The 17490-nt window shown below is 51.1% G+C and overlaps 1 protein-coding gene across 1 annotated transcript in view; it reads left to right on the top strand.

Annotated features, from left to right (window-relative positions):
- The first annotated feature begins 790 nt into the window (after positions 1 to 790).
- The window catches only part of SCAP (SREBF chaperone), a 62884-nt gene continuing 46184 nt past the window's right edge, over positions 791 to 17490 (top strand). Inside the window, exons 1-2 of the mRNA XM_083878910.1 lie at positions 791 to 1196; positions 16756 to 16976. Coding sequence (XP_083735036.1) covers positions 16855 to 16976 — 122 coding nt within the window. The 5' untranslated portion in view covers positions 791 to 1196; positions 16756 to 16854. The remainder of the gene's footprint in view (positions 1197 to 16755; positions 16977 to 17490) is intronic.

Raw genomic sequence — 17490 nt, 5'->3', positions numbered from 1 at the left:
CCTGTGTTATATCGGAAAAACTGCAGGCAGCAGGGACTGCTGGTAAGCATCAGCCTGACAGCTGCGAGAAGGGCCCTGGAGAGGCTCTTTTGGGAGTGCTCAGGCCCTGGAGATGAGGGAGAAGGGAATGTGTTTGGCAGCATCTCACCCCATGGCAGCACCGTGCTGGCAGGAGAGTACAGGGGTGTTACTGGGGGGAAGGAAAGATCCCTGGCCTTTGGTACCACCCCATGGCGGGTGCCCAGTGCTCCCAGTGCCTGGCCCACTTCTCTTCCCGGGAATCAGAGTCACTCCCATCCCCTACACCGAGCCACGCTCCCGGTGCCAGGTCCTCCCTCCCGGCCCGCTCCAGCCTTCCTCATGCTCAATCCCCGCCATCAACAACTCCTGGCCCTCCTGGGATCCTCAGGACTCCCAGCGCCTTCCGCACGTCCCCGCCGTGCCCGGGTGCCGGTCCTGCCCTGCCCTGCCCAGCCCTGCCCTGCCCTGCCCAGCCCTGCCCGGTGCGGGGCCGTTCCCGGTGCGGGGCCGTTCCCGGTGCTGCCCTTTCCCCGCTCCACGTGTTCCCGCCGCCTCCGCGCCGCTTCCGGGGGCGTGGCCTGAGAGGGCAAGGGGCGTGGCCAACGGAGAGCGAGAATCTGTGGATATGGGCGTGGTTATGCAAATATAGACGCAGCTCGCGTTTTGTGGGCGTGGCCATGCAAATAAAGCCCGTATTGGGGCCTAACTACCCTCTTTGGGGGCGTGGCCTGATGGGGCAGTGGGCGTGTCCAGCGGAAAGAGGGGGAATTCGCGGATCGGGGCGTGGCTATGTAAATATAATGTGGTTTGTGGGCGTGGCCATGCAAATACAGCCCGTATTGGGGAGTAAGTAACCTCTTGGGGGCGTGGCCTAAATGGGCAATGGGCGTGGCCACCCCGACGGTGGGGGCGTGGCCGACGTGCGGCGCTGCGCATGCGCGCTCGGGGCCCGGCGGCGGCGGCAGCGGGGGGAGGGCGGGAGGGGGTGGGAGAAACCGGGCCGGGAACGGGCAGAAAAGCTCGGGATTAACGCGGGGTCAGACCTCAGAAACCCCACCGCATCCTACATTTAATAGAAAAAAAAAAAAGGCCCAAAAAAACCCTACAACGACGAAGCACGAGAACCGCGGCCGGGTCAAAGGGCGGAGGTGAGGAAGGAGCCGCTTCCCGGTGAGGTGAGGAGGGCCCGGGGCGGGCGGGCGGGGGCAGCGGCGTCGGGTGTGGAAATAACCCCTCAGCACCGCTCCCGTGCCTCAGTTTCCCCTCAGTTTCCCCTCCTGTCCCTCAATTTCCCCTCAGCACCCCTCTCGTGCCTCAGTTTCCCTTCAGTTTCCCCTCCCGTGCCTCAGTTTCCCTTCAGTTTCCCCTCCCGTGCCTCAGTTTCCCTTCAGTTTCCCCTCCCGTGCCTCAGTTTCCCTTCAGTTTCCCCTCCCGTGCCTCAGTTTCCCCTCAGTTTCCCCTCACGGCGGGTTCCCCTCACAGCCCCCTTGGCACCCCCTCTTTATTTAGGCTGGGATTTGTGAGGAATTCCTTAAGGGAATGTGGAGTATTTTTATTTTATTTTATTTTATTCCGTGCTGTTTGTCGGTGCAGTGAAGGGTTTTTTTCCGCCGTGTCTCTCTGGGGACTCAGCCCTGGGAGTTTCTGCCCTCAGGACAATCACCTGTGTTTGGAATATTTGCTCGAGATTCAGGAATCCACAGAGAAAGTTTTGGGACAAAGTGAAAAAAAAGGGGGAGAGGAGGGAAGGGGTTGATGCAGGATCAGGAGGAAATGTTTTATGGGGAAGGATTAAAATGATGGAATGTGTGAAGGGAGAGGTGGGACAGGGGAAGGAAATAATCCATGAGGTTTGGGAGGGGAAAAAAATAATCCATGAGGTTTGGGATGGGAAAAAAATAATCCATGAGGTTTGGAAGGGGAAGGAAATAATCCATGAGGTTTGGGAAGGGAAGGAAATAATCCATGAGGTTTGGGAAGGGAAGGAAATAATCCATGAGGTTTTTTGAGGGGAAGGAAATAATCCATGAGGTTTGGGATGGGAAGGAAATAATCCATGAGGTTTGGGAAGAGAAGGAAATAATCCGTGAGGTTTGGGATGGGAAGGAAATAATCCATGAGGTTTGGGATGGGAAGGAAATAATCCATGAGGTTTGGGAAGGAAATAATCCCTGAGGTTTGTGCTGGATCACTGAGCCCTTCAGAACCACCTGGAGTTGCTGCTCGGGTTCTCTGGGCTCCCCACTCTGCTTTCAGCAGTTTTATCTTCCTTTTAATCCTGCTAAACTTTGGAATTCGGTCACAATTTAGCAGTCGATTTCCTCCTGTGAGTCCCTGAATATTATCTTTAAATTATCTTTAACACAAGGAGCGAGGAGCTTTAGGAATGTCGTGGCCGCTCTGAGGTTTTATTCGAGAGAATCCCGAGGAAAAAAGACTCTCCGGAAAGATTTTGGCCTTTTGGTGCCAGAATTTCCTGAATGCGGCACCCACGTGTTTTTCCGGGTTGTTGAAAAGCAAATCTAAAGTTTCTTTTCATTCAAAAGGGCCGAGAGCTCCCTCCTTGTGAAAGCAGAGCTGCGAGGGCAGGACCGGGCTGGGAAATTTGGGATTACACGAGTTGTTGTGTAATGCAGAAAGGAGATTAAACTGCTCGGCCTTGGGGAGAGAGGAAAACACCCCGGGATGTGTCTCTGGATTTGTGGAACAGTGAAGAGTGTCTTTTCTCTGCTCTAAAACCTCGACAGTAAAAGGGTCTGGTGGCAGGATGAACCTCACCCATCCCTGGGAGTTCTTGTCTTGCTTGAAGGAGTGAAGCAACAACAGCAGGAAAAAAGAGGGAGGCTGTTCTGGGTTAATTTAACTGCTGGATTTATTCATAATTTATTTATTTATCTGCCCCAGCAGACACCCCTCAGCAGAAACAGTGGGGAAAAAAGAGCAAGGGAAAAAAAGGCTTTATTCATCAGGGGATCTGCCCCAGCAGAAACAGCGGGGGAAGAAAAATAAGGGAAAAAATAAAATATAACATTTTTTATTGTGGGGAGGAACTCGGGATGGGTTTAACTGGGGACAAATCAGGGCCCAAGGGGGTCTGGCTCTGCAGGTCAATGACACACAGTGTAACAAATCAATAACTCGGGTGGGGAGACAGCTGAAGTCTTGTCCCATCACTTGGGGTCCTCACTGGAACTTTGCAGAGTTTTGGGAGAGACCCCAAAGTGACAGACAAGGCCCAGGGGCTGGAGAACTTCTGATTGACACATAACTGGGGTTGGGGTAAAACCGATGAGGGTGGGACATGGGGGACATGGGGCAAACCATTACAACTTATAAAATATAATCCAAAACAAGGAACAAATATATAGATAAAACTGATAAAACCAAACCCACACCACTACAGCACAGCTCTGTGTTTCCAGGTACAACCCAGTGTGGTTTTATTTTTCCAATCACGATTCAAATCATCCCAAAAGAGCCAAGAACAATCAGGGTTTGTCTCGGGAGCATTAAAATAGTATTTTACGTGTCAGAATCCTGTGATGAATGAATGAATCAGGCTCTCACTGAGTTACTCAACTCTGTTTTCACTCAGGGGGTTGCTGGGCCTGTCTGGCGTCAGAGTTTGGATCATTAAGCAGCAAAAGCTCCTTTTTTTTCTTTTTTTCTTTTTTTCTTTTTTTCTTTTTTTCTTTTTTTCTTTTTTTCTTTTTTTCTTTTTTTCTTTTTTTCTTTTTTTCTTTTTTTCTTTTTCTCTTTTTCTCTTTTTCTCTTTTTCTCTTTTTCTCTTTTTCTCTTTTTCTCTTTTTCTCTTTTTCTCTTTTTCTCTTTTTCTCTTTTTCTCTTTTTCTCTTTTTCTCTTTTTCTCTTTTTCTCTTTTTCTCTTTTTCTCTTTTTCTCTTTTTTTTCTTTTTTTTTTCTTTTTTTCTTTTTTTCTTTTTTTCCCAGTCTGATGGGAATTTTAAAAGTAGAACAGGTACAGCTCGAAGAACAAAAATAGCATTACCTGCCTGTGGTGGAGTGTAGTAGGCGAGGAGGAGCAGCAGATCCTGATTTTGGGAATTCTTTCCAGCCTTTGAATCCCTCTCTCCCCCTTGTGCAGTGCATTAAAGGGTAAAAAAAAAAAATCTAAGGAATTCTGTGCTCTAGGAGTGTTATTGCTCAATCCAAGGTACCAGAACAGGGAATTGAGGGAATATTTTCATTCATGTCCTCAGCTTAAAAACCCAGTTATGCCAAAAAATTATTCCCCTTTTGGCATAAGTGGGGAAAAAGTAAAATTCTCCTCCCGGGAAAAGAATAATTTCAGCTGGATTGAAAGCGTGGTGGGCAGTGGGGAGGGGGAGCAGGACTGCAGCTCTTAAATCTGAATTAATCCTGTATGGAGAATTGTGATAAAGGAATAATAGTTGGTTTGTTTACAAAGGACAATGTCCCAGTCAGACTTTGGGGATTTGCTGCCTCACAGAGGAATTTTGGGAAGAAAGAATTCAGTGATTTCCTGAGTTTGGCTTCCTAATTGGTGATGATTGGAAAGGAAAATGTTTAATTCTGTGTGGTGCTGGAGGTGTTATATATGAATTTTTGGGTTTTTATTTAATGGGTAAATAATCAGAATTATGGGGTTTGTGTCCCTTTTGTCAGAACCATGCAGGGGAATATGTGCTGAGGGTTATATCTGAAGTTTTGGTTTTTATTTTATGGGTAAATAATCAGAATTATGTGGTTTGTGTCCCTTTTGTCAGAACCATGCAGGGGAATACAGGCTGAGGGTTATATCTGAACTTTTTGTTTTTATTTCATGGGTAAATGATCAGAATTATGATGTTTGTGTCCCTTTTGTCAGAACCATGGAGGGGAATATGTGCTAAGGGTTATATCTGAATTTTTGGTTTTTATTTCATGGATAAATAATCAGAATTATGGGGTTTGTGTCAAATGATATTTCTGAGGGGTTTTTTTTTTTTTTGGAGGGATTTTCTTCTAGGAGGCAAAGGGAGCCTGTTGGTTGTGGGTTTGGAAAAGGCAAAATTCAGTTTAGAGGGTTTATGATGTGGTTTACCTGGGCAGGGTTTTGGGAAGCTGCTCCTGGGGCTGGAGCAGGGACCTGGCATGGAAACATCTCTCTTTAGTCCCTTACACATCCCTTAAAGAGGAGCTGCAGAGAAGATGCATTTCAGGCATTCAAACCTGAATTTGAATTTTGAATTTATCTGTTTCAGAAATAAACACCCAACTATACAGACAGGATGTGTTTGCCTACATTGAGCAGGTTTGGTTTAGTTTGGGTTTTATTTCCTAATATTGATTATTAACCACCAATGGTGATTTGTGTTTCTGAAGGAGAGTTTTGAGCCAGGAAATGTGTCCTCTGCAGGGAGAGGAGAATAAAAACAGGGCAGGAGTTGTGCTCAGTCAGAGCTGAGGTGAGGAAAGGGATGAATCTCCACTGGGGGTGTTGGGATGGTGAATAACTCTGGTGCTTCCCAGGTAAACTTTGCCTCCCAAAAGCAGAATTGGGCACTTCAAGTGCTGCTTTATCCTTGTTTTCAGCACAGTGAGGGTCATTCAAACCCAGAGGTGTTTCTGTTCCTCATTTGAAGAGCAGCAAGGCCACGAAGGGAGGATGAAGATAAAATAAAAATCAAACCTGACTGTCAGAGCCCATCAAGAAACTCACAATTACTCTGGGAATGTCCTCATTGCAGGGAGGTGGTGAAGGAAAGAACAGAGAGGAAAACTTTATGTCTGGCATCCCCAAAACTGGAGTGTTGAGCACCTTTTGACTCTTGGTGAGTGGTGCCAGGCTACAAAAAAGAAGAGCAGCTTTGCAGGGAGGAATTTCTGTCTGTGTGCTCAAAGCAGGGGCTAAAAAACACCTGAGGAGCTTTAGGGAGGTGAATTTTGAGACGTGGAAAGTCAGTGATGCTTTTGAAACCTGGAGCAGAGCGAGCTGTGGGTGTGGGTGAAAGAGGGGGGCAAAGAGAATGGGGAGTAGGAGTCATCCCAAAATCCTAAAGTAAGTGGGAAATGGTCAAAAAACACCTGGTGAGGTACAGGAAAATAGCTGGTGCTGCTTGGCAAGGTGAGTTTGCTCTTTCTGGGATGAGATAACCAGGGTTTTTTCTGCCTGCAGAAAAGCAGCTGTGGTCATGAATCCTCTAAAGTTTGATTTTTTTAATCCAAACAAGAGTAGGTGCAATTAAAGCAAAGCCAAAGCCTGAGAAGGTGCCAGTCTGTGATGGGTAAGAATGTGGTGAGATAAATGGATTTAGAGCAGCAGAAACAGCCTCGTTAATGGGCCTGGATGGACTGAGAGGGGCTCTGGGGTCTCACTCATCACTTTTGTGGCAGAACAGACTGTGCAGATTCAACATAAAGCAGGGAAAGGCTGCATGGGTGACTCAGGAGTGAGAAATGGGTTTGAGCAATTAAATGTGGCTTGAAAACGGGCTGGTGATGAGGAAGGCCAGTGGTGAGGTTGAGATTCAAGCAGAAATAACCAGCTGCAGGCACAAGGGTAATTGATGAGGTGTAATCCCTAATTAAAGGAACCTGGTGACTTCCTGTGGATGTGGGAAAAAGGAGTGAAAGTTTGGAGATGAAAATTGGTGCTGGTGGCTTTGGCAGCACAGTGGGAGCAGTTGGGCTCCAAGGGCTTCTCCTCAGCAATTCCACAGTTCCAAGTGCCATTCCTGGGGCTGTCTGTGCCCACTGGGAACAGAAGGGGTTAAACAGCAGGGAGGTAAAAACGTTACCAAACCCTGTGCGACACCTGAGACCTGTGGGCATTTCTGTGCCTGCTTTAAGAGCAAATTGGATAAACACCTGTTGGGAATTATTGGAGCAGAACTTGTTGTGCTCTGAGTGAGGCAGAGCCCCCAGCCCTGTGTCCGGGCTGTCCCTGTGTCCCCAGGCTGTCCCTGTGTCCGGGCTGTCCCTGTGTCCTGTCCCTGTGTCCCCAGGCTGTCCCTGTGTCCCCAGGCTGTCCCTGTGTCCCCGGGCTGTCCCTGTGTCCGGGCTGTCCCTGTGCCCTGTCCCTGTGCTGGGTGTCCCTGGCCATGCCTGGCCTGGCTGATTGGAGTCCCTGCAGCCCCTGGACACAATCCCCAGGTGTGGCCTTGGCAGGGCAAAGCACAGAATCACAGAGAACTCCCCCCCAGTGGTGCCTTGCCCTGGTTCCTCCCCTGGCCCCTGGATTCTCCTTTCCCCCTGTCCCCATTGGTTGTGGGACCCCAATGACCAGCCCATTTTCCCCACAGGTCACTGACCTTCCTGCCCTTTGCACCTCCCCTGGGCCTCAAGGTCACTGCCCCTGCTGATCCTCATATTAAACTTGAGCCCAGCTTGTGTTTGCTCCATCTTGTTCTGGATCTCCCTTTGGCTCCTGGGTTTATTCCCAGGCTGGAGCTGACCTGGTGCTGGGGCTCCCTGCCTGTCTTTGTGTGGATGTGTGAGCTGGATTGCTTGGCCTGGAATTCTTCCTTCTACTGGAGGAGCTGACTGGGATGTGGCAGTAACTGCACTCCTGAAAATCACAGGTAACTGCAGTGGGAGAAGGGCCTTGAGTGCAGGCAAGGGGAGGAATGCTGTGTCCCTTCAGGGCAGGTGTGGTGCTCACAGAGCTGGCCTGGCTGTGCCCAGGGATTCAGATGGAGTTTGGGTCATCCACGGGCTGTGCTGGGCAGTCAGGGTGGGCTGGGCTCTTTATTGCTTGTCCATAATGTCAGCAATGCTGAGAACCCCAGGAATGGCACAAATCAGGCAAGATTACCAGTGCTGGGACCCCAGAAATGGCACAGATCAGGCAAGATTACCAGTGCTGGGATGAACCCCAGGAATGGCACAGATCAGACCAAGTTACCAGTGCTGGGAATTCCCAGGAATGGGGATTGATCAGACCAAGTTACCAGTGCTGGAACCCCAGGAATGGGGATTGATCAGACCAAGTTACCAGTGCTGGAACCCCAGGAATGGCACAGATCAGACCAAGTTACCAGTGCTGGGAATTCCCAGGAATGGCACAGATCAGACCAAGTTACCAGTGCTGGGGACATCAGGAATGGCACAGATCAGACCAAGTTACCAGTGCTGGAACCCCAGGAATGGCACAGACAGGTCAGACCAAGTTCCCATTTCATGAATGACACAGAACTGGGGAATTGTGGTTTGGGTTGGACAGGTCCTTGAATCCCATGTTGTCCCATCCCCTGCCATGGCAGGGACACCTCCCACTGTCCCAGCTCCAAGCCGTGGCCTTGGGCACTTCCAAGGGCTGAGCAGCCACAGCTTCTTCTCCTTCCCAATCTCCCATCCAGCCCTGCCCTGGGCAGTGGGAGCCATTCCCTGTGTCCTGTCCCTCCAGCCCTTGTCCCCAGTCCCTCTCCAGCTCTCCTGGGAGCCCCTTTAGGTACTTTCAGCTCTCCCTGGAGCTTCTCCTCTCCAGGGGAACATTCCCAGCTCTCCCAGAGCAGAGGGGCTCCAGCTCTCTCTTCTGGACTCACTCCAGCAGCTCCACATCCTTCTGCTGTTGGACTTCCAGACTTTGGACAAGTCCAGGCAGATGATCCAAAATCATATTTTATACTCCCAACAAGAGGCTTGAACTGAGATGCTGACCCTGATCTGGCAGAGAGGGTTAGAAAAGGGCATGAGTAGAAATACTACTTGTAGTAAAAAGGGAAGAGTGTTGCAAGTCTGTGCTGGGCAAGCTGTTTGCACAAAGCTCCAGCCTGGAGTAAAGGACCCATGGAATCCCTGTGCCTGTGCCCGGCTCTGGGCTGGGCTGTGGGGCCAGGACAGGGCACGGGGGCATTGCCCAGCTGGGCTTTGTGCGGCTGTAACCGCACGGGGCTCTTGCATCAGTCTCGGGTATTTTTAGGAGAAAGTGATTCCCCGGCCACTTGTGGAGCGGCGGCTGCATCGATAAACAAAGAGGAGGAGATTAATCCGGGGAACCACGTGGGATGCGTTGCATAAGGACGTGTCCCGGGGCGGGATCCCGTGTCCCGGGGCGGGATCCCGTGTCCCAGGGCGGGATCCCGTGTCCCAGGGCAGGATCCCGTGTCCCAGGGCGGGATCCCGTGTCCCAGGGCAGGATCCCGTGTCCCAGAGGGGGATCCCGTGTCCCGGGGCAGGATCCCGTGTCCCAGGGCAGGATCCCGTGTCCCAGGGGCAGGATCCCGTGTCCCATGGGAGGATCCCGTGTCCCGGGGCAGGATCCCGTGTCCCAGGGCAGGATCCCGTGTCCCAGGGCGGGATCCCGTGTCCCAGGGCAGGATCCCGTGTCCCAGAGGGGGATCCCGTGTCCCGGGGCAGGATCCCGTGTCCCAGGGGAGGATCCCGTGTCCCAGAGGGGGATCCCGTGTCCCGGGGCGGGATCCCGTGTCCCGGGGCGGGATCCCGTGTCCCAGGGCAGGATCCCGTGTCCCAGGGCAGGATCCCGTGTCCCAGGGCAGGATCCCGTGTCCCAGGGCAGGATCCCGTGTCCCAGGGGCAGGATCCCGTGTCCCATGGGAGGATCCCGTGTCCCAGGGCAGGATCCCGTGTCCCAGGGCAGGATCCCGTGTCCCAGGGCAGGATCCCGTGTCCCAGGGGAGGATCCCATGTCCCAGAGGGGGATCCCGTGTCCCGGGGCAGGATCCCGTGTCCCGGGGCAGGATCCCGTGTCCCGGGGCAGGATCCCATGTCCCAGAGGGGGATCCCGTGTCCCAGGGCGGGATCCCGTGTCCCAGAGGGGGATCCCGTGTCCCGGGGCAGGATCCCGTGTCCCAGGGGCAGGATCCCGTGTCCCAGAGGGGGATCCCGTGTCCCAGAGGGGGATCCCGTGTCCCAGGGGCAGGATCCCGTGTCCCAGGGCAGGATCCCGTGTCCCAGAGGGGGATCCCGTGTTCCAGAGGGGGATCCCGTGTCCCAGAGGGGGATCCCGTGTCCCAGGGCGGGATCCCGTGTCCCAGGGCAGGATCCCGTGTCCCAGAGGGGGATCCCGTGTCCCAGGGCAGGATCCCGTGTCCCAGAGGGGGATCCCGTGTCCCAGAGGGGGATCCCGTGTCCCGGGGCGGGATCCCGTGTCCCGGGGCTGGATCCCGTGTCCCGGGGCTGGATCCCGTGTCCCAGGGGCAGGATCCCGTGTCCCGGGGCAGGATCCCGTGTCCCAGAGGGGGATCCCGTGTCCCAGGGGCAGGATCCCGTGTCCCAGGGCAGGATCCCGTGTCCCAGAGGGGGATCCCGTGTCCCAGGGCAGGATCCCGTGTCCCAGGGCAGGATCCCGTGTCCCAGGGGAGGATCCCGTGTCCCGGGGCTGGATCCCGTGTCCCAGGGGCAGGATCCCATGTCCCAGGGCAGGATCCCACATTTCAAGGCAGGATCCCACATTTCAAGGCAGGCTCCCACATTCCAGGACAGGCTCCCACATTCCAGGACAGGCTCCCAGCTCTCCTCTCCAGGTCCCCGTCCTTCCTGAGCCTCCCAGGAATGCCCAGACCACTCTGCTGGACACTGCAGGTGTGAGGGGCTCCTGCAGCCAGGGAATCTCTGGTTTTGCCCGGCAGTGTCTCACGACTGGCTCTTTCCAAGATTTATCTGCTGGTTGTGTCACCCACGGGACAGGGACAGTGTCCTGGGGATGAGATTTCCCCGGCTTAGCTCGTGTTTATTTTGAGCTGCCACTCTGGAGTTGGTTTGATGCCAGTTTATCCCGGGACAATAAAAGGGACACTGGAGTTGGTTTGATGCCAATTTATCCCGGGACAATAAAAGGGACACTGGAGTTGGTTTGATGCCAGTTTATCCCGGGATAATAAAAGGGACACTGGAGTTGGTTTGATTCCAATTTATCCCGGGACAATAAAAGGGACACTGGAGTTGGTTTGATGCCAGTTTATCCCGGGACAATAAAAGGGACACTGGAGTTGGTTTGATGCCAGTTTATCCCGGGATAATAAAAGGGACACTGGAATTTGTTTGATGCCAGTTTATCCCGGGACAATAAAAGGGGCAGCCCTTTCCTGCTCCACTGCCTCGGGCCCTGCTGGGGCTGCCTGGTGCCCCCTTTGTGATAAAACCTGCTCCAGCTGGGAAAGCCTTGGATCATCCTTGAGCTCCTCAGCCCCTTTTCCAGTTCTCCTGTGGGATGAGGAATCCCAGTGCTGTGTGTAGCCCTCAGCACGTCTGAGGATGGATTTACATCCTATTCCATTCCCAATTCCTAACACACAATTTCCTGTTTTACACTGCATCACGTCACACCTTCAGGGAATTAAGGACTGGGATTTCAGGATATTGTTTTCCTTTTGTGTATCACATCCCATTTGCTGGAGCTGAGTGATTTTTTTAGGATTCCTTCTTGCCCAAACTATTCTGGGATTCTGTGCCTGTGGATCATTCCCAACTGTACAGGAACTCTGTGCTGGAGAAAAGGGGTTGGGAAATGTTTCCTTGTGTTTGGAATCTGCTTTTCATGTGCAAAGGAACTTCCCTTGGCTGGGAGCAACAGGAGGAGTGAACTTTGAATTCATGTTTTTTCTAAATTTGGATATTTTCTCTTTTTGTCACAAATCCCAAATTTCTGTGTTTCATGTGGAACATCCAATCCTGTCTCACCATCCACAGCAGCAAGTTGTTGTCTGGTGCTGTTGGGAGTATTTGGGGAAGGATAGAAAGGATAGAAACCACATCCAGTGAGTGACTTCCAAAGCAGGATGTAACTGAGGTTCTTCTCTTGTGGCAGAAAAATTTAAAAATGTCCTGAGAAGCGTTTTGGAAACTGATTTTGAATGTCAGCCCCTGTTTTGGGAGCAGATGACTTTATCTGATGTGTAGAGATTATTGAAGTGATTATTGAAGTGATTATTGAAATATTCCTCTTTAAATCTGTATTGTTGCTGCTACTCCAGCATTTCAAGAAGTGTTAATATAAATATATAATGTGAGTGAAATACCACTTGTAAAATGGAGCCTGTTCCAGATAACCTGGATTTTTAAACTCAAACCATAAATTAATGTTGTACAGGGAGGAAAACAGGCAAAAAGAAGTGGGGCAAACTGGCAGAGTGAGGCAGAACAGGTAAAATGAGGAAAACAGACAAAAAGAAGTGAGGCAAACTGGCAAAGAGAGGCAGAACAGGTAAAACAAAGTAATTTTGCACATTTTGGGGATTGAAATCTGGCTCAAACACTCGTGTCAGGCTTTCAGCACTGCTGCAGTCACAGAGCTGGGATGGAGGGAGAGGACTCAGCAACACGTTTTGCACCTTTTGAATATGGAAAGCGCCCCTTGTGTGAAGGACAATCCATTTAGGGCTCAGAGGCTGTTCTGGGATTGCTCTGGGATTAACCCCTTGCAGGCCGCAGCCTCCCCGCCTTGGTGCATGGCTGGGATTTTCCCATAGGAAATGCTGTGTTCCCTGTGACCTCCGTGTCCCCTGGCAGCACAAAGCCCCTCATTCTTCCCATGGGAATGGCAGGGGAGAGCAGGACCTCGGTGTTAGAGCCCATTGTGCAGCTGTTCTGTGAAGGAGCCTTGTCTGGAGCCAGGCTCTTGTTTTTCCCACCTCTGAAGTCGTGAGGAATGTTCCCTGGCCCTGGCTGGGGGACAGTCCATGGGTTCTGAGGTTTGTGCCTCTCTCCCTCCCCTCCTGCCTTTGGGATGGAGGGGTTTGGGATCTCCCATGGCAGTGAGAACAGTGAGTGATGATGGCTCAGAGCATCAGAGCCCTGAGCCAGCTCCAGGACACAGCAGAGAGCAGGAAAATCCAGGTGTTTTTCTGGGCTGTGAGTGAATCCAGCATCTGTTTTCTGCCCCTGCCTGAGATCTCCCTTGTTCTGTGCTGCTGAGTTTGGGCTCTGCAGTGAGATCACGGTGCTGAGGAGGGATCAGGAGGGTTTGGTGGTGGCTCCTCTGCTCTGTGAGTGCCCAGGAGTGTGGGGAACACCTGTAACTCCATTCCTGGGTGTGAGAGTGTCCCACAGGCTGTGGGATGAGTGGACACCAAGGAGGGACTTCTCAGGTTTGTTTTCTTATCAGCGATTGAAGGAGAGATGGGAGGACTGACCATGATCAGAATCCGATTTTACTCAGGTTTTCCAAGAACTTACACGCCATTTCAGTAAGGTTAATAATTTCTACTACAACAATTAGGTTAAAAGATCATACAAACAACTCATACGTTTTTCAACATATCCATGTAGGGGGTTGATTGAATCTTCTTCTCTTAAGCAGGTTTCTAATCTTATTTTTTCATGAGCTCAAAGTTCTGTTTGTTCTTTGCAGGACATCCCAGTCCCCAGACTAGATGTGCTGATTAAGTCTGTTTTACTCTCGTGAATCCCCATATTTTCTCACCTGAGATTTAGGTTGTTAAAAGTCCTTGGCCCTCTAAAAGCCCCGAGTTGTGTTGGTATAAAAAAGTGGAGTCCTCAAGGCCTTGTTTTCAGGTTTCTTGAGTTGTTTATTATTTGATAATTCAGAATTTTCTCTGCTCCCAGCCGAGGTCTGGGCAGGGCTGGGACATGGGGGGACTGACCATTGATGGGACATCACCTCACATTTATACAGATAAATACAGAATATAAATATACCTACACGTGTAGGTTATTGACTATTTTATACTAATGCCCAGTGCTCACATAAAAGGGTCATTTCTGCTCTGACCCAACCCACTGTCACTGCCCTGTGCCATCACCACCCCAGAAAATGTAGGATGAGGAAGAAGGAGAGGGACACGAGGCACCACCCAAATTCCCCCATTTGTCCCCCATTTACCTCTATTCTAAGAATCCTAAAACTACTGAATTTTGCATCTTTTACTGTGCTAAACTACTATTTTCACTTCCTGGTGATTTGCAATTCCTCTCCTTGTGCTGGAAGTTTCTCCCATGGGCTGAGATCAAACTCAGTGTCTTCCTGGGCTGTGCCAAGGTCTCCAAAGCCCCTGGAGCAGCTCCACACCCCCTGCCCAGGGCTCAAATTCCCTTTCCTGGGTCCCAGCTCATCCAAGGGGATGTCCTGGACTCCAACAGGACTGTCCTGTTGGGACCCTCCATTCCTGGCTCACAATCTGAGCTGGAGCCCAGATCAGTGAAATATGTGAGTCACAGCAGGAATTTGGGGTGTTCTGGCTGCTCTGGTGTCCAGCAGCACCAGCCCTGCTGCTTCCAGGTGTTCTGGGGCAGCTCTGAAGGTTCAGGAGGTTTTTCTGATCCCCCAGGAGCTGATCCCCCATTCTGATCCCATGTGTGGGATTGATGGATTTGTGGTATCCAGGAGGGGAATTACTGCTGGTCCCTCCCTTAGTGCTGCTGCTCCTTCACCCACCTGGCCCTCAGGTGTGTGAGCCTGGCATTGAGTTGGGAAACAGCACAGACTAATTTATAAATTCTCATTTTTAGTCAATTCTGCCTTCTTTCCCATCCATTCCTCCCCTGGCCTTCCCCAAACACAGGAAAACTCCTCAAATCCCTGCTGAGGGCTGAGGTGTTCCATGTGTAGGGCAGGTGTGGACAGGCAGCTCAGCCCCTGGATTTCCATCCTGCTGGGGATTCCTTTTCCTCCTGTGGGGAGGGAGAGGACCAGGCTGGGTCTGTTCCTGCTTTGCCAAGCACATGGAAAATGCTGGGTTAAAATTGGAGGTTCAGATACAGGCAACGTGATGGAGCGAATTATTGAATGTATTGAAGTGCAAGAAAAACACGGTGGAATGGGGATTTATTTTGGAATTTTTTTTTCTTTATATTTCCCCCCCTCTCCAGGCTTCACTGGCTTGGCTGAGTGTTTTTATTACCCTCAATGGCAAGACCTGGACCAGAACATTTTGTGGATTTTATGGATTTAACGGAACATTTTACAGATGACTGTATATTAGAAAAGGGAAAGTTTTCTACCTTTGTTAGTTTATCCTCTAAGCTCTGCTGTGTTTCCCTGCCCTCAGTGTCTTGTGAGGCTCCTGGGAAGGCTCTAAAGCCTTTCAGACAGAAATGTAAAGAATTTGGAACATGTAACTATTGTCGAGTGAGATAAAAGCTTTTCTCCGGGGAAAAGCAGCAAGTTTGAGTTGATTTTTCCTGCAAAAGGAAGTTCTGCATTTCTTCCTTCTGCTGGTCAGCCTCGTTTTTGTAAAAGTGCAGGAACTGGAGCCAGGTGGGAACAGTGATGGGACAGGAGGGAACTGGCCAGGCTCAGGGTGGACAGGAGCAGGAATTTCCCCATGGAAAGGGAGTTCAGGCCTTGGAACTGCCCAGAGAGGTTTGGAATCCCCATCCCTGGAGTGCCCCAGGAATTCCTGGAGGTGGCACTCAGAGCTTTGGGGACAAGGTGGACTCAGTGACCTCAGAGGGATTTTCCAGGCTCAGTGATCCTGGGATTCTGTAGGGAAGGGAACCAGAAATGTTCCTGTGGTGCTGAAAAGGAAACATCCTTATTGCCCTCGTGTTTCCAGGCAAACTTGGGTTTGCACTCATGCAAAAGGCAATAAGTTCTCCTTTAACATTTGTCCTGCAATCAGCAGGTTTATTTTGGCTGAGATAATCTCTGCTTGGAGCAGGAACAGTTCCTGCTGTTCACTCCAAGGAGCTCTGTCACAGCTATAAAGCAAATAAAGATGGCAGATTTTAATATGCAGCCCCTCCAAGTGGTAAAGAAATACTGGCTTTGGAATGCTCTGTGTTTTCTTAGGGAATGCTGTGTTGGACAGAAGGTGAAGAGAGTAAATACAAAGTTGAAATTACTTGAAATTACTCAAAATTGTTGCCAGTGCTGTGCTCCTCCCCAGAGTGGCTTTTGGCAGCTCAGGCTGGTCACAGAGCTGCTTTTGGGGTATTTTTTGCAGCATATCCCTGTTGTTCCTGAGTTCCTGATGGAACAGGGATGGTCCAGTCCTGTCAGGGAGGTTGAGATCTGCTCAGTCATTTCATAGAATCGAGAAATCCCGGGATGGTTTGTGCTGCAAAAGACCTTGAGGATCATCCAGTTCTGCTGCTGCCACGGGCAGGGGCACCTTCCACTGTCCCAGGCTGCTCCAAACCCTGTCCTTGGGCATTCCAGGGATCCAGGGGCAGCCACATGTCGTGGTTTGAAAGCAAAACCAGTGAGAGGCTCCAAGTCAGAAATACAATTTAATAAGAAGAAAGGTAAAAATGTGAAAATAAAATCAATGCAATAACACGAAGGAGCACTGCCAGAGTCAGAACACACCCTGAGCAGGGTGGGGGGAGCAGTCCAGGTGAGGGGCTCTTCCTGAAGCAGTGATCCCACAGAAAGGTCTGGCAGCTCTGCTCCTCTGGGAATCCAGTGGCTCAGGGCTGCTTGTCCTGTCCCAAATCCCAGATTCTCTCCAGGTGGGAATGCTGGGCTCCTCCCCCTGGGCATTGGGAGCATCTCCCAATGGGATGAGGAGTCGTGCAGTGGCTCCTTGATGGCCCATTAAACAGAGAGAGCTCCTGGAGGGAGTTCCCTGTGAGTCCTGGGCAAGGCATTGATGGGCCATGAGCAGAAGAGCCCAAAGGAGGGGCCTGGGAAAACACTGCCCCACCTGGTTCCAACAGCTCATGGGGATGGGGATGGAATAAATGCTTTATGTACATCCCACACCACAACCCAGGACACCACAGCTGTGCCAGAGCCTGCCTACCCTCAAAGGGAACAATTCCTCACTGAACCACAGCGACCTTTCTAACGCAAGCTTTAGATGGTGTTTATTTCCCTTTCCTTGACCTCCTTTTCTCCCTGTGCCCTCGCAGGCTGGAGCCAGCGCCTTCCCCTTGGGGCTGCCCGTGGAGGAGGAGTGTGCCCAGCCCATGCCGTGCCCCGGGATGGCCTCGAGGTGAGGGTGGCCGAGGATGACCCTGACTGAAAAGCTGCGCGAGAGGATTTCGCGGGCGTTCTACAGCCACGGGCTGCTCTGCGCCTCCTACCCCATCCCCATCATCCTCTTCACTGCCCTCTGCATCCTGGCCTGCTGGTGAGTCCTGGGGTGTCACACAGGGCTGGGGAGGGTCTCCTTCTCTCTTCTGGGCCCACACAGAGGGTGTTTTTTATAAGTTTTGTCATCTCCTTTTGTGGAACAAAAGAAGACGCTTCGTCCCTCTTGTTTCACCTGGTTTAATAAGTAAGAACTAATTGAATAAGGGAAGTGAAGCAATAAGTAACCCTCAAACACCTGGTAGTGGAGTCCAAAGCCATGAATTAAAAATGAGAAGCAGGAAAGCTGATCTTTCTTTGCACACCTGCCTGTGCTGTTCTCACTGGAGCTTGAACTCTTCTGTTTCATCCTTGGCACGGCTGCAAATTCCCTGCTCTCCTTCTGGACCCAAATTTGGATCCCCAGTTTGCAGGTGGATACAGTTTTCCTATAGGAGTAAATTCCCTGCTCTCCTTACCCAAATTTGGATCCCCAGTTTGCAGGTGGATACAGTTTTACTATGGGAGTAAATTCCCTGCTCTCCTTATGGACCCCAAATTTGGATCCCCAGTTT

The sequence above is a fragment of the Zosterops lateralis genome (assembly GCF_965231275.1).
Source record: "Zosterops lateralis genome assembly, chromosome: 1".
NCBI lineage: Eukaryota > Metazoa > Chordata > Aves > Passeriformes > Zosteropidae > Zosterops > Zosterops lateralis.
Note: the sequence above shows the minus strand (reverse complement) of the source record. Positions and strands in the feature narration are given on the sequence as shown.